Raw genomic sequence first — 22,334 nt, 5'->3', positions numbered from 1 at the left:
ATAGGAATAAAGATAAAGTTACAATCGACAAGTAATATAAAGTTTTGTTTGATCGTAGGAGATTTTTTGAAAAATAGGCTAGAGAAAATTAAAATGCGTTGGTTATATGACTCCTTGTTTTTATGTTAATAATGAAAACTTTTAGTACTATTTAATGATATCACACGACCAATTGAGTGCAAAGAGTTCGCTCAAGGTACTGTCTGTGTACTGTACTCCAAATAACCTCTTTGCACAAATCATTGTAATTTATCACTAACGGTTTAAATGATAATTTAGGTAACAGTTTATGATAAAAGATATTTAGATAAATATACTATGTATATGTGTGTTATAATATACTAAAGTACAGAAATGTGGTCTGTCACTTCTCGCCTCGTTTTCAAAGATTCGTGCTCGGGATATTTCTACTCGATCTAATTATGAATAAGAAAATACATAGATGAATGATAGTAACCGATACGCCGCAGCGGATTAGTAAGCTGAAGCCGCAGAGGACAGTTCACATAGCGCGCTGAAGAGGTGGCCCCACTGGGCTCTTGAGGTTCAGGGATAGATCGGCTATCGCAGCGAATGATTTCCATCCACAAAGTGCACCTTGGTCGGCGAAAAATACTGAAGGCAGGCTGTTTTCAATGGGTATTGTTGGAAATATATGGGGAGGAGTAATATAAATCTAGCAGTAAACTTTCGACAACTAAAACGAAGATTTTAATTTTTTCTACATAAACAATCAGGAAGTAGAAGTAATATTTATGCTTACCATAATCGCAGTGGTTTTAAAATGTTATATAATGTATGGTATTTTAGTGACTATGGTCAATTATTATCAAATTACTTCGGGCGTCGTTTATGCGACGCACTCCTGCCTAATGGTTGTGTAATTTTCCCAAAAGCATTAAAACGACAAAAACTTTCAGGGAAGTGGATAAAATATATTACAACAATTACCAATTATAATACAAGTATTCACCTACAGTTAAGTGTTGTGCAATACTTATAACAACCAGTTATTGCGTAGAAATTAAAATTTATAAACTAATATACACATAATTAATAATTTCCATAAGGTAAAAGAGATCTCCATCCATCTATTGACTCATCATGTTATCTCTGGAACCATAAGACTTAGAATTATAAATTTTTGTAGGAATATACCTATTGAAATTATACGGGAGGGCGTTCTTTAAGTTCACTAAGTGGGTGGAGGGTAGGTAGTATATAATATATATAATCTGATGATACAATTACGCATTATTTTAGCCCTCTCAGGCGCCCTCAAGTTAAAATGATAAACGTTTATATGCGTTATTATGGTGTAACCGTCCAAACCGTGGTTCTCCTTTAGGTCCCTAGAAGGGGACATGTCACAAGCCCAGTCGCTTATTGTCACGTCGTAGCAAATTAAGAATTTGATTGCCTCCCAAACTGACAGGATATCTTATGAAACTATCCAAACCTTGGTTTCTTAAGGATCAGTCACTCCAAAGAGCTTTCAGTGAACCATCGTAGGGTTCAGCTTGTAAAAGTTGTGAGACAAAATATGTTTCATCGTCAGATAATTTTTTTCCTTTAAACCGAAACAGTAATATTACAGCTCAGATCGATTCGATAGAACATTTTTTTTATTTTTTTTTAAAACCCACAAATTTGTGATCAATTTTGTGTCTTAGCTAACTAGACGCAATTTTGGCCGCAACGAACAGAAATTGTTGTTGTTACGGTAGTCTAAACGCTAACGAACGTTTGCAGACCGGAAATCGGATCAAAGTCGTCTGATGAAGTGGACTGGAAACATTCAATCATCGGTCAGTTACACAAGTCCATTTTTGTTCTCTTCCGCCGTGTGTACGTGTTTCTTGATAATCCATTTTAGTCCTATTGAACATAGAGTTAACATTATTAATACTAGGCAGAAAAGAGGTCGTCTGAAATTGGATGCAGGCTGATTTCTACGGTCCTATTGGAAATCTACAGGAGTGGCCTATGTCTGGTAGTTCTTGAACAATGAGCAAAATAATGACGACTATGATGAGAATATCAAGAGTAAATTTTTCTGCAGTAAAATTGGTTGATAGACATGATTTTTTTATGTTTATGTATACAAAAAAACCTTTTATACTAAATACATATACATGATTTACCTCCAAAAACATAACCTTGATTTTCTTTTAAAATTACACATGCATAGAATATCATGTCAATGTCGACGACGCCATTATGTTCGTATAAAAATTTATCTAATGTTAAGGACATCCGAACGTAAACAGTGGCAGTGACAAAAGGCAGATGCTGATAAGGTTTTTAACAACTTGCTAATGCCAAAGTCATTAAGACTACCATAACATCCTACTGCCGATTACGTGTGGAATCACAAAATGATTAATATTAGAGTTTGCACAATTTTGATTATTCAACCTTCTAAATAATAATATATATATGGAAATGTATCATTTCATCTCAATCTCAACTAAACTGACAATCGGTATAAAAATGCTAGGCTGATACATGTTTTACGTATATCTTTATTAAATAATAGATATAGTCGTGTTCATCTTTATTACTTCATTTAATATCTGGAAATCTAAAAACAGCTTTTAAAATTAAAATCGACTATCGAATTTGTTATAAAGGTTACACCTTTCATTTTACCCAATATTGTTTTTTCCAAGTTATTAGACGCGTATGGCGAAATTAGTATCAGAATAGTGGAAGTGGTTTATAAAGTATAAGTTCATAATTCCCCAGGATTCCGAAACTTCAAAATAAAACTGTAGAAACTCAAAGTTGAGTTGACAGGTTAATCTTTTTTTTGTTAATGTATCGATTGTCTAGAAAATCTGTAATAATAATTGGTTAAAGTAAAATCAGTTGGAAAAGTTTCAAAAATATGTAGTCATATTCCCACCCCCACCTTATCGAAAAATATACACAACATTAAGATATCCTTATGGGTTAATCATTTGAACAAAATGTATGGTATTCCAAATTTTTTCGTGTTAACCTGAAAAAAAAAATCAAAAACACTCATCTTTACACGGTGTAAGTACTAAAAATCTGTGCAACTATAAAAATTATTACCTAATAAAATTTTGTGCTAGTTAAACCATGAAGATGCTCATACATAACCTATTAACTATACAGGCGACACATAAACGTGATACATATAGCTGTGAGTAAAATTGAATTGCACTTTAGTGTGACCGCTTCGGAAAAACAACCGTGACATCATACCGCCCTTGTTAGCGTCACTAGTAATGAAACAGCGGTAGAACCCGTACGAATGAAGGCATGGGCGGTAACGAAACAAACATGAGGAATTTTTCAAAGCATAAATATTCATTCTGAAATAAATTAATAACATTACTTAATTAATAGCTTTATTTACATTAGGTAAACATATGGTGTTTCAGCCCGTAGACGCTCGCTGCAAGGCGTAGACCTTCACAAAAGATATCTATAAGTTGACATACTATAATTTTCAAGCTTGGTAGACGAGTTTACAATCGCAATGTGGTATTATGTATTTCGGGAATCGAATCTGCGACCTAAGATCGCGAGTCTCATTCCTCTACCGCTCTGCCATCTGCCAGTGCTCAACATTCGGTGGGCTACAATGAATTTCACTTTTGTTATTTAAATAAATTCTTTCAACCTAAGCTTCAGGATATAAATATGTATAATTCCAAGGTATGGTTCCACCTGGACGAGGTCACTTGAGAGACATCTAATGTCAGCATGGAGGTCGTACGAAGTGTTCCTCAGATCGATGTCTATTCGATGAGAGGGCTGAAATTGAGTGGCCACTAAGAAGTGATTTGTCGCTTTCTGATTATTTTTATCGGAACAACTAAAGAGTCAAGTGTTCGGTAACTCTCCGATAACGTACCAAATTAAAGCAAAACATTCCAGAAAAATTGGTAGCGGTTCCAACATCTTAAACTTGCTAGAAAATTAGTGTCGTTTGAAAGAATGGTCCCGAATATCTGGAAGACATATTGACAATAATTCAAAACATCAATAACATTCCTTCGATTGTTTAATGAAAGAAATATATATACATCAAAGCACAAAATGTACATTTTATATTCAAGTGTATTCAAGTATTTTCAAGTGTGTTTTATTACGGCCTACACTTTATTAGCTTATACGTTTTGTCTAATAAACGTATAAAGATATATTTTTCAGTGTGCAACCAACATTAACACATCACTGTTTACGACACAGGTGCTATATTAAACAGAGCCCTTTTGTTGTTGTGTTAGGTAACTGAACAAACTGCGCGGTTTGGAAAAGGCTTTAGCTGTGCAAATGACAAGCAACGCCTCGTTACCATTTGTCTGCTATTAATACATCATTCATGGAGGTGAAGGCGTGTTTGAAGGTTTATATAAGGTGCTAAGAACGTAGTTTGTTCTTCATGATTAGATTTGTAAAAGATATCCAAGGTGATTGGAAGTGGGTGTAAAAGCAATGTAGGTGTAGAAGGGGTGAAATTATTATACATAGGATATATATCGCAATAAGCTTTAAAGCTTTTACTCCCGTTACAAACATCCTATATGAAGTGATAATCCTCAAATTAGTGGCGTTTTTTTATCTCTTTCTATTGGAATGCGACCGGCCCATAACTTCTGGCTTGAATTTTTATAATTTCACTATGTAGTTTTATGAATTTTGATAATGCGCTTTAGAGTACTCCTTTAAAGTTTTTACACCTTAACCTTAACCTATTAAAATTTATAAAATATACATATTCATTTAACAAAATATGTCCTTAAATACTTAAAAAGTCTTGCTCTGTATAATGAATGATATCTAAGTAACTTAATTGACAACTATACTGCACTGCTGGAAGGGTTAGCACGTATAAGATTATACGCAAATTTTCTTATTAAAATGACAAGTTAAGGATGCGTTTACACGATGGCAAAATTTATGTCGACATTTGTCGTTTGAACGGTGAGAACGCATTGTTTTGTTATTTTATTGATTGTTCTTACGGTGTATCCGCATTAATGGAATGATTTTTAACAAATCTGTGATTAAAATATATTGTGGAGGTTGAAGAAACAATAATTAATGTTATAGAGTATAATATGGAAACAGTAACGATTATTCTAAGAGTTTCTGAGTGACAAATAATGTCGAATTTTTGGATTATTTTCAAAATTAAGTTGTTTTTACATAATTAACAAAAAAGGTTCCCAGTGACCACCGCAATAATCACTTATTCTGTTTTCGTTATTACGGTGCAGCTGAAAGAGCATAGCATCCAAATTTTCAGCGAAGAAATACAGCTTTTAGGGAAGCTTTACAAAGTCATGAAATACATGAATTATTGGATTAGAGATGCAAAGAGCAATACATGAGCCATGATAATGGTGGTCTACAACCCTGTAACTGTTGTAAATTTCTTTAACGAGCACTTAAAATAGATTCTGCCGCCGCTACGTCGCCCAGGCCAGTGCCGGCCTACAAGTTCATTAGGTAGGTTTCTCCAGATATGGATCTCTACCTCGTACTCAAGACTGTCGCAATATTTACAAATAAACGAGTAATTAATTTTAAAACATAATCCAAAAGTAGTACAAAAGTGCCAGTATTTTGAATTGATAATTCCATATGTGAGGATCAAATATTTATATTAGATATATTTTTGTCAGATCGTTGTGAAGCTTTCAATATCATAAAACTGCGGATAAGTTCAAAGCGCATAGGATCTCGGGGGTTTGATTTATCTTTTTGTATAATTGGAAGTTTTGTGTAACTATTTTTTAAAACAATATTTGTTCGAGCATAAAATGTAAATTCTTGATTGCTGTTCACTGGAAATGTACACAAGAGTAGTTGTCATAGGTTTCTACATCATTGTAACCTTTTCCCTATATGGAAATGTGAATTAAGCACGTGAACGGTTAACGAAAACATTGCTTTATTTGCAAGTTCCAAAAATTATTTTGGATTTGTATCGATTGCCTAAATATGTTAAATGTCATCAGTGGTTATCACATATGCCCTTTTGATATGTATAAACATAGTAAGTATTAGTTGAGCAAAAGATTTTTGGTATGACGTACTTCCTTCATGAGGCATAAGAATCAAGATTTGAACATTCATCAAGTTTACAGGTTATACGTAGAAAACATAATATAGATAACAGAAGTAATGTATCCATACAAAAAAGGTGACCCTTATATTATTGCGCAATAGACTGTTTAACATTGATGACAGGAAAGGTTGTACAATTTAAAAATGCCTTATAAAGAACACTAAATAAAACAATAAAATTGTACTGTTCATTCTTTTGACCTTAGTGGTTTTCCCCTATTATATCGACCTTGTGACAATATAAAGTTGATTCGTCATTAAATGTGCGATCTAATTACATTTTTAGATAAATTCTCTTTGAAGTAAGTCTTTAGTCATATGTATTAATAGGTAAGATTACCTAACATTACCTGGATGAAAAACCATAAATATCATTTCAGCCGTTGGATGATCACCGCTGGAAATATTTCTCTCCTCTAAATTTTCAATGGAATTTATTGGAAGGGGCCAACATTTAGGATGTCACAACGACCTTTACAAGGTCGTCTGTCCACATTTTGGGTAGATATCCCACGCTGCGTCTGCCCGTCCGTTGTCTCCATTTCAAAATCAATGTCGTAGAGAAATCTCGAACATATCCAAGGCTCGTTGAGCAGTGAGGAGTGAGATAGCCATTGCAGCCCGAAGACCATGTTTCAGTGCGTTAAGGCATCAATGGTAACAAACATTGGTCATAGTTTTTCGTCTTAAGTCTCTGAAGAATATTATTTAATGTATGTTGTAGCTTATAACCATGAATTAATATTAAGAAATTTTATAACATATGCTTCTGGTAAAGTTCACATAACCTTCTTAAATGTTTGTTATGTGATTTTAAAAGCAGATATCAAAATTCGTACGAACATTACAGGCATCCTTAACTCATATTTAAGTTACCTGCTACTTACAGTTCTATCAAATTTCATTCTGAAACAAATAAAGAGAACAGAAAGAGATAGAGAGAGCGAGAGAAAACGCTATTATTGTTTTTAATGTATAAAATGTTACAAATTTAAGTTATGTATACGTAGCGGACAGTTAATTTCGTAAAAGGTTTAAATTAATCAGGTTCAGTAAATTAAGGATAATAAATTTTTTTTTAATAACAACAACCTGCTTTATTTTATTTTTAAAACCCTTTTGTATAAGAGATAAACGATAAATCAATCTATTTTTTGGAATTAAGCTCTTTTATATTAACGATAAGGCGGCAAACAAGGGAGCGTATAATACGATCTGATTCTATTAGTTAAAAGTAGAATTGCATTTTTTATCGTTTGATGAACGCCTGATCTATATTTTCTTATAAACCAAGTTCATCCAAAATTTATCTGAAAGAAATTGCGCTTCGTAATGACTGATATTATTATAGAATAAATAAATTATTGGACATCGACATTGATCTCCCGGCTAATGACAACCGGTCATAAAAAGTGATTGAAATAATTTAATAGAAGACACACAACAAGGCGAAGTTGTTTAGTGGATTCAGTAGTTCATAGAGCCTGTAAGCATATGATCTTCCACAAATCTTATAGTATCCCTTTGGGAAACCAAGGGAGCTATGCTAAAATCTAGACGCTACAACCCAACGGCAAAAACAATATTCCACGTGTTGCTCGACATGTCCTTCGCAAATAATTTAGTATTTGTGAAGTGTTTTGGTCTATCGGATAACGGTTTATTTTAAAGCTTAGGTGAGTTCTACTTTTTGACTTTTTCCAAGTAATTAAAACATTAAAACTAGATTCTGGAAGTCCGTGAACCTATAATAAAAAGTTATTTTGTATCTATTTTTTTATTTTAAAGTCATTATAATTTAAGCAGATCTTTTATTTCTAGGTATAACTAAAGAAAATTGAAATAATAGACACAAAAATGTTTTATTCGGACTTTAAAAATTGTGAACGCAAAAAATATAACATAAAAATGGACGATTAACAAACAACTAAAAAATGTATAGGTACATTAGATTAACATAACATAACATTTTAATCGTGTATAAATATTTCTAATTCCACGAAGGTAAAGAGTTATAAAGGATGTTTGGCGAGTAAGCTTGTGCCACCGATCCTGTTTGGTCGGATAAAACCGCCGCAAACCGAATGGCGCCGGTCGCAAAAGCCCCGTGCGCTCGTCAGCTATGACGTGCTTGACGCCCCACTTTACGAGTAGCAAAACTTTCTTTTTTGTTTTAAATTTAGAAAATAGTTGGTAACATTATTGATTATTTTTATTAAAAAAATATAGTACAAAATGAAAGTAACATATTTTAGCTAATCTATAATTAACATTTTTAATAAGTTACAAGACGTTGATATATTTTTTAAGATGTCTTCCATGACTGATGATCACAATGTAAAATTGAATTACTTATTTGCATTGATAACATTATTGATTATTTTTATTAAAAAAAATATGGTACAAAATGAAAGTAACATATTTTAGCTAATCTATAATTAACATTTTTAATAAGTTACAAGACGTTGATATATTTTTTAAATGTCTTCCATGACTGATGAACACGATATAAAATTAAATTACTTATTTGCATAGATATGGTTCTTCCCCGGCATATCAGTAATTAAAACCTTATATACCAATTTATAGGATGACGTAATAAAACTTTACACCGCTTAATTCACTCGTCACAGCAATTATGACATCAGTATTACCAGTTTTACGCGGTTAATCGATAATAATATTAGTATTACTACTCCACGTAAACCAATATTTAATGAAATAACTTCTAACCTCCAGTGATATGTATGAGTACAGTAAAGAGAAGGACCTAATTAGTTGTGTACAAGGAAAAACGAAGTCGTCCATTCGTTTGTTGAGAAAATTATTTGTTCTCAATTGAGCAAACATTGGAAATATTTGTGGTGATACGGAAACCACTTGTGATAGCAATTTAGTTTAAAAATAATGTTATTATTTTTAATTACAGTGGAATTACAGTAACAGATAGCAATCAGTACAACAACAAGCATTTATATGCCCTTATTGAAACAAGTGGCAGTGCATTCCTACTATTCTTACAAAATGAGATGGACTATTATGTTACTAAAAAAATAATCATCATTTTACCCTATTGCCAAACTAAAGCTACTAACATCTTAGATTGCCGATAAGACCGATTGGAAGAAGCCGATAAGGCCATCTTGTCCTATGTTGCGTGTTTTTTTATCTAAGAACGTATCCCCTTTAATCCCATATAAATTATCATTCCGTATTCACGATTTCTGTATTCGCAACATATTTATGGAACATATAACCCGCGAATAAAGAACTTTTACTGTATTCATTATCATTATCGATATTTCAGCCGTTAAACGTCCAAAACTGGACATATCTTCCCACACAAATTTTTAATAGGACTAGTTGGAAACGGCATGCAACCAGCGGTAGCATCTTCGAACGAACTGACGAAAGTCCGTGGACTTTAAGGTTGGACATCCCACGCTGCATTTGCTGGCCTGTGTCCACTACTCCAAAACCTCAAGGCCACAGTAACCTTTTTATTAGTGCGCTATGTGCCTGCCCATTATCACTTCAACTTCTCAATCTGTTGGGCTATGTTGGCTACTTTCGTTCTACGAACGTCCTCTGACCTGATTCCTTCTCGTAGAGAAATTTCGGACAAAGCTTTCTTACTTTTTCTTCTCCGTTGCTTGTTGCGCGACTGTGAGCTTGAACCAATGAGGCCCAAAGTAAGAGCTGCCTTCGTTTTAGTGCCGTACGTCATCACTGGTATCACACATAAAAAAATCTAAATATCTTTATTCGAGTTAGCATTCACATGCGCTTTTAACATTATAAGTTACTACTTAGGACCAGCGGCTTGAAAAGTTGATCTATTAAGAAGAGTTATCCAGAAATACAACAGTTGCTTTTTATTACATTATGTACATTATAGTATCAATCATCAAAATGAGTTAATAAAGTTCCAAATAAATCGATAAACTAATAATTCTTGAATTCTATAATAAGATTGATTTATTAATCTACTTTTTATTTTTGAGACTAAGAAAATTTTTAAAACTAAGAAAAGGAAGATCCAAGATATCTTAGGGAACTTTATTATATATGCGTACACCTAGGATGGCTTTGTAAACTTTTTGAAGAAAAAATAAAGGCGTTACGAGTTTATTTTTAGATTTCTGGTATTTATAATGTGTCTGTCATTATTTTACAAAAGATTTTGAATTATGGCGCATAATTAAAGTGTAAAAATGTATTGCGAAGCGTCCGTTATAATACCATTTTCTTTAAAAACATGTCCCAGAGAAGCTTTAGCTTTAATCTAGATCTCTATCGAAGATATTATTATAATCTATTACTCAAGCGGAAGTCAAAATAACTAGGTTATAATTAATAAATATATCATATCTGTTATCACCATTGTGTTTAAATTTGTAAGTATATTTATCAATTAGCGTATGTTATTGTTGGAGATTCAATTGTGGTGTATTAGTAAGTTATTGAATAAACACTATACAATCACTTAGCTAATCATTGAAGTTCAACAAGGAAGTAAACAGGAGCACTTTCTCAAACATGAGGGCTTGTTCAATTATGACAAGTTGAATTTTATCTTCCTTTTGATTAAGTCCTGGTGGATTTAAAAGTTATTATTTTTTTATTTAAAAAACTTGTAATCACTGTATAAAATCTAAAATATATATAAATATAATATAAATTTTTATTTGTGTATCGACAACTTGTAAAGCTTGCCCGCCCTTTTATCCAGCGCTGGGTATCTTTCCTTCAAAATATTAATATTCTGGACATCGAAGATCCAATAATGAAACAAATTCTAGTCAAGTAATTAGTGTGTAAGATATAAACAAACTACGTTATCTCAGATGCGGTACGCATTTATTGATGGAACTTATAAATTACTTTACTACTTAAGATAACATAATTTAATTAAAAACTCTTTAAAAGGATGAATATAAAGTTTTATTTGTGATAGCAGCGTATCTCACTTTACTGTCTCAATCATATATTAAATTTATATAAATGCATATAAATAAGAGAAATTTAAAATGTCCGGAATTCCATTTTAAATCTGTTTTCTTTGATTTTTAGATGAGCTAGAAGCATGTTCATCTCATAACTATTGTTTTTTTATGGTTCTATTAAGTTGGGGCGTATTTTTGGGGTTCTTTTATATCATACAATACATAGACATCAATAAATTTTTAAAAATCGTTATGTAAAGTATTTATTTTCGTTTTTATAAAAGTTAATACATATATATACAAGCTGTCTTGTTAATAACAAGGTTCTTTAAAACAAATTTGTTTTTATGTATTTCATACTTATGAAGGTTTATGTGCCATCGAGGTACTTTAAAACAGAATTACCGTTACAAACAATATTGAAACTTGAACGAAAATGCTTTATGTAAACATTGTCCCGGTAATATTCAAAAACCTTATCATCGTCGTTTCTTGATTCTTAAAAGGAGCTACGAACGAAAAACTTATGTAAACATTGTTTGACTACATTTCTCGTTGCTTTCTTTACTAACTACTAAACTGACTTGTGGACAAAATTCCAGCATTTATCCTCACTGTTAAAATTAACACTGAAATTTACGAAATACACCAAACACACACTTTTTTAAATGATCTTTTTTTACGATTTTGAAAAAAAAAACACGCTCGTCGATAACAATGTTTTTTTTGTTCTAGCACGCTTCCCTAATTTTTTTATTCTGCATGAACGGTCCATTAAAATTGCAACGTAATAAGTTTTGTATAGCTGGATATAAAGAATTACATAAAAAAAATAATAATTAAAAAAAAACGGCCGCTTATAACAGACTTTGTTACAACTAAAAACAAATAAAGGTCGTTTAATAACGAACGAAATTCTTCAAACTTACCAGTTGCGATAGATATATATGACGTTTGATAACATTTTTGTTTGATTTGTTATTAAGCAGCAACGAATTTATTGTATTTTAATTTAAATTTGCACTTATTCAATATTCACTGCACAATATTTTTAATTCTTGTTGTAATAAAAATATTTTTATTCGTTTATAAATACTTATGGTATTTGGATTTCATTATTACGTCTTTTGCATGGCTTTTTGGGAAAATATTCAGTGTATTTTTACCATACACGATTTTTTCATGCTTTTCTATTTATATTTCTTCGTATGAACCGTGTATATAAACAGTTGCATGTACATCGATTTTATTGAAATGTAATTAAAATAATTTACAAAGATTTATTACTTGATGATTAATGAACACACATTTCTCTTGTTACAGATTGGTCAAAAAATTATGTGGTTAAGCTCAATTACGAAATCTCACAATATTATGGTAAAACTTTGGCGAAAATTATCATATAAAACAAGTTTCCGGTAGTCTACAATCTCTTCGTTTGAACAATGGAAGACAACAGGTAAAAATCTCAGCCGCTGAAGATTTCCGAGATAAGCACCGAGGCCTGACACATAATGATACGCGTAGATTACGACTTGTACAACGAATTATTTACATTGTTTTGAATTACAAGGACTTGTAAAGAAGAATATTATCACAATTTAAAAATATGGCTTATCAAAATGCTGTGACTGCCAAAAGATACTTTGACGGAAAATTTAATCCTGTGAATCTTTATTATAAAAGGCCTTAAAATCACTTATTAATATCGTCATAATCGTTTCAACCGTATGATGTCCACTGCTAACTATAAGTCACTCGTATAGATCTCCAAAGGTACCGTTAAGAGTGGTGACCCGCTTCTAACGACTTCGATCTTTAATCCGGACACTTAGGCCCCAACAGCGTTTCTGTGCGCTATGTGGCCAATCTGCAATTTAAACTTGCCAATCCCCTGAACTATATCGGTTACTTTCGTTCGTCCACGAATTTTCTCACAATACACATCATTATAATGCTTGATTGTAATTTTATAGCTAATTTAAAAAAAAAACATTCTTAACTGGATTTCAGTTAACATTATAAGATTTTATTTTTTTTATATTGAACGCATGTAATTCATAGATATCCTAAGACATAGTTAAAGAGTTAACTTTCAAGCCATTACTCTAACATTAAATTTACTGTACAACTGATAGCTTTAACATCAAGTTAATTAAACTCGTGACATTGATGGTAATATTATAATTTCCTTGATTAGTCATCGATTTAGTATACATCTATTACTACTGCAGATGTTCAAGAGATGTTAAGATTCATTCTACAGCCACGTTTCTTTGTCATCATCATTATTTCTTTTTTTGTCCACTTTCGTTATTGCCCACTGCTGGACATAGGCCCTTAGAGAACTGGTCCTATTGAAAATACTGGTTGGAAGCGGACTGCATCTTGAGTCTTTAGACGACTTCAACCAGGTCGTCGTACGTGCGTGCACGCACTACGTTACGCTTGCCGTTCCAGTGACCCCACTCCAGAAATTTAATTTCATCTATTTTACGTTTCAAGTGGCCTGCCCACTGCCACTTCGACTTGCCAAACCGCTAGGATTCTTAGTTTATCCAAACAGATAATTGTAAAAACCACATATACTGCAGGTTCACGGTGTCAACTGTGGACTCGGAGAATAAGAAGAATGGCATTCACATGGGCGCTAACATTATCACGCGTCCGTTGCGCACATCCGCGGAGACCGTGGAGCGTGGAGATACAGCCGGTCAACCCGACACTTGGCTGCATGATGCTGGCTGGAGGAGGAAAAGGTCACTCGCCCAGCTCACTAGAGAAGCGCTGCCCCGGATGGAGAACTACCGGAACTCTAAGCGAGCATTGAAAAGACCCAGCTTGGGGGAGCTACACGGCGATCATCTTATAACCGAAGAGGTGATTTCTTTTTGTATACTACTTTATAATTTTTAATCTGCATTGCTGATTTCGTCTACATAAAAATTGGGCAAACACAAAGTAGGACGTTCACTTACAATGTGGTCAGACCTGGTCAAAGTTGTCCGAAGAACTTGAAAGCTGGTCGTTTCAAAACTGTCCGCTTCGAAATCTATGTTGCAGACTTATGTCCAGCTGTAAATATGCTACATTTATAATGACGTCTCTATGACGTCTATGGTCTTATGGAAAAAGTGTACCTATGCTCTTCCTTCTTCATCATCGCTGTATTTTTAAATATATTAATCTTTATATTCTAATATGACAGCGATGATTTGATAAAAGTTAAATAAATTTATAACTTACATACGTTTTTAAGGAATAGTTGATGACATTTTAAGTTTTTTAATAAAGGAATACATCCTAATATATTCTTTATATATATTATGCATAAAGTTATCTCGTTTTCAACATATTCCATAATTTTAACATTTTTTATTGTTTTTTTGGTATAACACATATAACTAAATGTATATCCTAAAATGCTTGTTATGGTAACAGATATATGAATAACTAAATGAAGAAGAGAAACATATAACAGTAATAATCAAGGTGTTATTTTTTCTTTAAAATCATACTGCACTAAATTAAATTAACAATATGTTGTCTATTTATTTAAGAACAAATCTTTCTATGCCAGTAAATGTTTATAATTCTTTTTCTCGAAACATTTATAGCCGTTTCAACTTTACCTACAAGTCAATAAATTATCTTTTAAGAGAAAAAAATCAATTAAGTTTATTAAAATGCCAAAAACAGTTGGCTTATTCCGTTATTCCGTTCCGTTATATAATTTATTACTCTTCTTTAAAGATTACACATTTTAGATTTATTTCGTTAAAAGAACTAACTGTCAGTATTAAAATTTTGATATCTAAGAAAGTTATTTGAAATAACTTCTGATCATTGGAAAGGTAGATGGACGGCGACCACGTAGCCGCAGCCCCATGCTAAGTTGCGATCAGGTCCGAACCATGCCTCATGCAACAGTAGCCTAATCAGTACACACTGCCGTAGATCGTGCCTCGTGCCAGTGGGTGTAACGTAGTGCTACACAAACTTTTCAATATGGATCACTATCCTAAATAGTGGTGACACAGCGAGTAGAAGATAGTTGCATCTAGCTGCCTATAGATCGCTACTGCGCCTTTTCTCCCATTACGCACGACTTTGTACAGAAATTGCATGTAAGGTGAACGCCCTGCAGGCCTGGACGCCATATAGCATAAAAACAATTTATATTACGCCAAGCTATCGTACACTAATGGGTCGTGTGTACATTATATACATACGCATAGAACGTATGTGCACGGCGCTATGTGTTATGGCATCACATTAATCATTTTCTATCGAGTGAACGAAGACATTTTCAGGAAGGATGTATAAAATGATTGGTAATAGGTGTAAAAGCTTTAATGGGATGAATATGTAGCACATTCGTCATCACAAAGTTTTAAATTTTTTATATCTATTTCCAATCAACCTGTACAAAGTGATCACTATCTAACAATCTTCTTTTAAGTCGATAGACGCCCCCTGCAAGGCAAAGGCTGCGCGCATCCGGAGACTATTCGCGACCTTAACTATAAATAAATAAAGTGGTCTTTGAAATAGAATTTTACATTAATTTACGTTTTCTAGTGGAATTCGACAGGCCAATAATTTTTGGCAGTACAAGGTCTGCAGGGACAGATAGTAAACAATTTTAATATGTAGCATTCTTTCAATTTAAATATGTATTAATCCGAAGTTTTTCTGACGAACTGTAATGATTATATACATTGCGTTATTGAATATTTTTGAAACCATCGATTTTTGGAAATGACCTATCATACATTAATTGATAAATAATGAGCTAAATATTTACCCTTTTAAAGCCTTTACACCTATAACCAATCGCCCTGTATAATTACTATTTATTTTTTAATCATCAACATCTCAATTAAAAGACGTCACGTCTCCACTTGAAGTAGAGTATTTTATCGCATGCGCAACAGCGGCGGTTTAAGGCGGTATTGTTTGCCGTCGTCCACTTTGTTTCTGCTTTAACCGGTTATGAAAATTATTTCTAATGTTATATATATTTTTCTTATATTTATTTGTGTTTACGTAACATATTTACGTCAAATGTACGGATGTACCTAGACGAATGTTATCCACTAAATAGTGTTTTTTGTTATTTTGTTTTTGATTAGTTAGAGGTCACAATCGGTTTTTATGTTTCTTGGATAGCGTTTTTCTTGTGCGTTTTTGTTTGTTGCATAGCAATCACAAATCGCTAATAAAATTCGAGATTTTTATTCACTTTTTGTTAAAAAAATAAATCCCATATATAATACAAAAAAGATTATACTACTTTCATTAATAAGTTACTAACCGATTGTCACAATTATAAAAATACTGCAAATTGGTTATTTACTGGTCAATACAATATCTAAGTTATATTTGCAATTTATGTCTACTATGTAATAAATAAAATAGTTCATTTGTTGATTAAATATAAAAAAATATATGTACACTCGCGATTCCTTTTTAAAATTTAACTTAGAATGTTTTTAGTGTTGTGTTTGATAGTTTTGAAGTTTTAAATTAGGTTCTGTTTTGGTTAAAATTAATATTAAGTTTGTCGTAAAAAGTTTTTTTTTTATATTAACAAATGTTGAATGTACAAATGTTTTTTCATGCGTACAAATTCATATTATCGTTTCCATTCCTCGGCGATTTCCATGTAACTATAGCCATGTGATAAAATATTGCTTTATGCCGGTGTCGAGTATGGTATTAAATGTACATTTGCAAACAATTGTATCAATGCGAGGTGCGAAGCCACGTGACGGTAGCAGCTGGTGTCCATCACGCCCTGCCTCATAGACTCACCTGTCACTTATCCTCGGACACAGGGTTGTTAAATTCAACATCAATATCGAAAATATGTCCAAAGTAACAGATTAAAATTAATAATCGAATCGCTCTACTTTACTATACTTTTTTGACAAGTGATAATACAAATCCGTAGTAAACCTTCATATCCAATTTTTTTGCATGCCCTGAAATAAATAGAGGACAATGAAAATAACTAGTAACGCGTTAATTTCTTTAATCTTTTTGTCTATGTATAAAATATGACTGTCTTAGACAAGTTGTCTATTGTGTAAGCTGATAAGGCAAACGATAACTTATATTGAACACATTGCTAATTTAACCACGAAAATATACGGTGATAATATTCTAGTCTATCTGCAAAAAGATCATCACCACCATTTCGGCCAAGGTTTACAATAAGACCTGTTGAAAGTTGTCTGCATCCAACGTCTTTTGACGACTTCAAGCGCTTACGGGTCCGTGGTCACCATTCCATAATCTTAACGCCCTTGCCTCTTATTATGTTGCCTGCTCATTGCCATCTTTCCAAACTATAAGGCTAAGGCAGTTGGTTATTATAGTTCATCTACAAATCCTCTCATTCTTGATTCAAGAGAAACACCAATCGTTGCCCTCTCTATGGCTCGTTGAGCGGCTGTGAGCTAGCCAATAAGGCCAGAAATGACAGATATAAGTCATTACTGGTAACACACATTGGACGTAGTACCTTCTTAACAAAACACTGAGAGATATTGGACGAGTAAATGTTTCATATTTTCCTGAACGCTGTTCAACCGCATTGGATCTGACTTATGATATCTTTCTCAAAGTTGGATCTACCTATTTTTGGTTTGAAATATAAACATTATTGATTTTTAATGAGATTAATTATATTATGAAGAGATTATTACATAATAATATATTTTCGATACATATTTCAGTCAGTGACAACCCTGATGGAAATCGATTGCGCATGGGCGACGATGTGTAGTATTTGCATTGTTACATAGGTATATGATATAATGTATCGTTTATTATTGCATCGTATATTCTCGAAGATTAATAATTTGTGCAAATTATAATACTGTTATAATTCTAGTATAAATAATAATTGCTATGTTAATTATTATCGATTTCTTCGTTTTTTTTTTCATGTCGAATTGGCCATTGTCGATTGTCAGTTATAGATAGTCTCAGGCTTGAATGCCGGTTCTAAATAAATTATCAAATTATCACGATATGAATACAAGCTGTTTAATTTGTATTTCAAAGAACGAAAGCTCATACTCATAAAGATTTGACCCCAAACCAAGAAACTTTGAAAAACACTAAACATTTTAGAACTTCTAAATTAAGGACGGTGCTTTGGTACTAATGAAGGAATGAAATTTTATGTCAAACGAGACTAAAAATTATGGCATAGAAGACTCAACCGAAGAGTTAAGTTATTTTGTTTTAAAATAATTTCTTTGTAAATATTGTATCGTTGTGTTTAGAATCTAATGGTTGCATGATAGTTTTACTATTAGTTTTGTTATCACATGTTAATATATGTACTCTCCTGATTATTCTAAAACTACTACTACCCTACCTACTAAATAAGTCTAGATCAAAAGTAAAGTGAAAGCGCTGTAAGTCCATTTTATGAACAAAAATTTTTATGAAATATCACGTAATTCGAGCTTAAGTTTAAGTCCGTATGATTTACATCACTTTTAAAATAAACGGTCCTTAATACGGTGTGTACATAAGTGGAAGTAAAGATGTTACAAAATCAGAGTGTATTAATTTTCATCCGACGAACGCCTTTCTAATTAATGTTATTTATTATAAGAATAAATAAAATTAAAACTATATATTAATATACTACTTTATTACAGGTTGAATCGAGACAAAACCAAAGAGATACGAAATCACCAACACCGGTTGCAGGAATCAAATTAGGATGGATTCAGGTATTAACGGATTAAATGTTATCATTTCTTCTATAAATAAGAACTAGAAGTCCCCCGTCTACTGCCTTTTGTAGGTGCAATTTTTATAACATCCATTCTTGGTCATTTTTAATTTGCCCAAAAAATCTATCCAAGTTTTATACCCACAAGTGTAACAATTTGAAAACATGCATTTTTTTAATGATCGCTCTATCTTCCTCCCTTTTGCGTGTAATATCGTAAATTCCGTTCTTAGCTGACCTTTACTCGGCGAAACGAATATTCATACCAAATTTCAAGTCTTTAACTGCAGAGATATCAGAGTGATGAATCGGTGCATAGCTGAAAATCTCATAAATATGTGCATATAGAAGATTAATCCTTAAAGGCCTTCATTTTGACTTGACTATCAGGATAATGTAACTAATATTCCTTTTAAACTTATCCGTAAATTCAAATAACATTCTATTTTATTTGAGATCTTCTTAGTCTCAGAACTGTTAGTTTAACAGATTGATCAGGCTTATGATGTTATTCTTTTGTTGCATTGTTGCAGACACTAAAACCTGTTTAAAAAATAAAATCTGAATTTCCTTGAAGCGGCGCAAATATAGCTTGTGCGCGTGCTATTGCATTTGAAAAATTACTTTGCAAGACCTTTGATTCTTATTTGTCGTGGTCGCCACTAATCATTTTATGATATACAGAATGATTAATTATAGGTATAATTAAGAATGAAAGCTCATCACGGTATACCGATTAATGTACAGTACACGCTATCCAAAATCAATGATTTCAGAGACAATAAATAACATTATAAAAAGCACTTTTGCCGCTATTTTACGATGTACATATGTATAGCCTTACATAGGTTGATAGGTTATAGATGTAAAAGCTTTAAAGGAGTGAATGTTTAGAGCGTTTTCAAAATTGGGTTTACTACAGGTTGAAATTAAATATTGTTTACTATCTGTCCCTACAGATATTTTACAACCAAAACTTATAAACATTTTGTATTCAAATAATAAAAGGTTTAAAGCTTTTACATTTGTTTTCTTAAATAACCATTTGGAGCCGGCAGCACGTCTACATGCATTTCAAAAACGTTATAATAGTTCTATGACATATATTCTTGATTTTCGAAAAAAAAACTTTTTGTTTAGTCGGCTAAATAATCATTTTCATCTGTTTATTCATCCATAGGACGTTCCCATTGATTTCCTATTCGTAAGGAAGATGTATCGTCATAGATGTTTATCTTATTGTTGTGGTAAAAGTATCAATGGTAAAAGGTATTCCATACGATTATGAATATAACGCAAACAAGACATTACATGTTTACGTAAGCAGTTGACTATAATATTGATTGAGTACATAGAGCACATGTGTGAGCGATGAGCTTAACCTTTGCTTTAAGTTAAACTTCGTTTTTAAATAGAAAGGTCATCACGTTAAGTTAATATACATAACTAGTATTAACATCCGAGTTCGAACTGCCTAGCAACTAAATTATCAAAAATTGATACAACTCATTACTCTTTAGTAACATCATATTAAATACGTAATGAAAAAAATAATAAAAATAACAAATTGATTCAAGTGTGAGTGCTTCAGTAGTTCGTAATTATTAGTTCTTTAAGTGAAGTAACTTTATTTATGCTCATTAAACCACTGAGATAAATAATGGTAAGGACTCAGACGAGCCCCAGTATTTTAAAATGGTTTACCGCCACCCGTAGCCCTTCATCAAGTTCAAAAATTTCAAAGCGAACAGTAAATATCAACTGGTAAACAGCATATATTAATTGCAAAAACACATATTTTAATTTCTCCATGGTTGAAGCCGTAAAGGCTATTGTAAAAAAATCAAAATATATAGAGACTATTAAATATTGTCGGTTGAATTTACTAATTAAAACACCAAGACGTCTATGTAAAGGAGCTGTATAGACGGTTTTACAATAAATACGAACTAGAATGTTATAGTGGCAATAAAAAATAGGTAGAGTTGTACATACGTGCACGGATAGTCGAATAGGGCGTGGCGAGACATGGTCCTGGACGACCGTTAGGAACCGTTACTCGACATCTGTAGTAACATCTTAAGAAAAAAAAAAAAAAAAAGGATTGGTAAATAAATTATACACAAATGTCATCTTGAACAAAAAAAAATTGAATGGAATTTATTAACCTTACGAACGAAAACTTTTTTATGTCCATAACTCTTATTTAGTAGAGATCATATTAAAAGTATTGAAGTAATTGTTGCCAAAGTAATTATAAAATTTTCAGTAAAAGTCGTATACACTTTATGCGAACTTTTTATATCAGAAATTAAAATGAATGAGAAAAACATAACTCGTTTTTGTATTGTCCAGGGTGTACTTATACCATGCCTCCTGAACATCTGGGGCGTGATGCTGTTCCTGCGTATCTCGTGGGTGGTGTCGCAGGCCGGGATAGGGCTATCGTTGCTCATTATTGCGATCTCTGCCATTGTCTGTGTCATCACCACTTTGTCCATGAGTGCTATTTGTACCAACGGAGAGGTGAAAGGAGGTAAGTTATCATTTTTATTTTTAAATCGGGTAAATAAAATTTTTGTTGACATATCCAGCCTAGCTACGCCTCTGATCAATTAGATTATAGTACGAGTACATTAGAAAGTGATGTTCACACTGTACAGTTGATGTCTTCAGAAAATACGGATGCGCTTTTAGTCAATTTTATATTGAATACTTTACTTGTTCGTAAAAATGTACGATCTAGTGGTCCCGAAATCGCTGTGCTGAATTTTAGATATGCGCGCGGTGAGACGGGAGGGGTATCGGCGCTAATGCTTTTTTTCATGGGTTCCGTCCCCGCCGCGTTTTCCTAAGATGCGATTCATCGTTTTCAGTTTTTCTGAAAATACCCTTTATAAAACAGAAAGAATTGATGCTCTTAATCGTCTATAAAAAAGGGCTCAGGTGTCCACGATTTAAACGAAAAATGTGCTATTCTGATAATTCTCATTGAAGTTTCAAGTATTAACTTAAAATTTCAAAATATGTAATAAATACTTAATCTTAACATTAATGGTTTAATTTTTACCACGATATGAATATTAATATTTTTCAGGACATGTTACTCATTGTGTTTTACTTATTGCGTCGTTTTGTCGGAAAACGCAAGTCGCTTCCAAAAGGTGTATTGGAAAACTGTGGGAGAGGCTTATGTCCAACAGTGGACATCTTGCGAATGAAATGATGATGATGACTTATACCACATTCCTTCATTATACATAATATATCTTAGTATGTCTGCACCACCCAAATGATTAACTGGTAGAGAAAGCGTTCAGTACTGGATACGCTGTTGTATTATAAGTATAGTAAAGTGTAAATGAATAAAAATGATTTTTTATTATTTTCACACTATAAATAAATTAAATAGTAATATTTCGTTTTTACAATTACAAAAAACTTTTACCTATACGTTTATATTAAGTTAGGACTTTTATATAGACATCTTTGCTCCTACTATAATACTTATATATAAA

At 32.4% G+C, this 22,334-nt stretch overlaps 1 protein-coding gene across 1 annotated transcript in view; it reads left to right on the top strand.

Annotated features, from left to right (window-relative positions):
* Positions 1 to 22,334, top strand: part of NKCC (sodium potassium chloride cotransporter) — a 48,626-nt gene that overhangs the window by 5,501 nt on the left and 20,791 nt on the right. The window contains exons 2-5 of the mRNA XM_068766341.1: positions 12,381 to 12,516; positions 13,652 to 13,937; positions 18,740 to 18,814; positions 21,172 to 21,352. Coding sequence (XP_068622442.1) covers positions 12,503 to 12,516; positions 13,652 to 13,937; positions 18,740 to 18,814; positions 21,172 to 21,352 — 556 coding nt within the window. The 5' untranslated portion in view covers positions 12,381 to 12,502. The remainder of the gene's footprint in view (positions 1 to 12,380; positions 12,517 to 13,651; positions 13,938 to 18,739; positions 18,815 to 21,171; positions 21,353 to 22,334) is intronic.

This window comes from Battus philenor, unplaced genomic scaffold, assembly GCF_028537555.1.
Source record: "Battus philenor isolate CCGP_79_NKW_IND1 unplaced genomic scaffold, ilBatPhil1.0.hap1 SCAF_21, whole genome shotgun sequence".
Lineage (NCBI taxonomy): Eukaryota > Metazoa > Arthropoda > Insecta > Lepidoptera > Papilionidae > Battus > Battus philenor.
The sequence above is the reverse complement of the archived record's forward strand: the minus strand, read 5'-3'. Positions and strand labels throughout refer to the sequence as shown.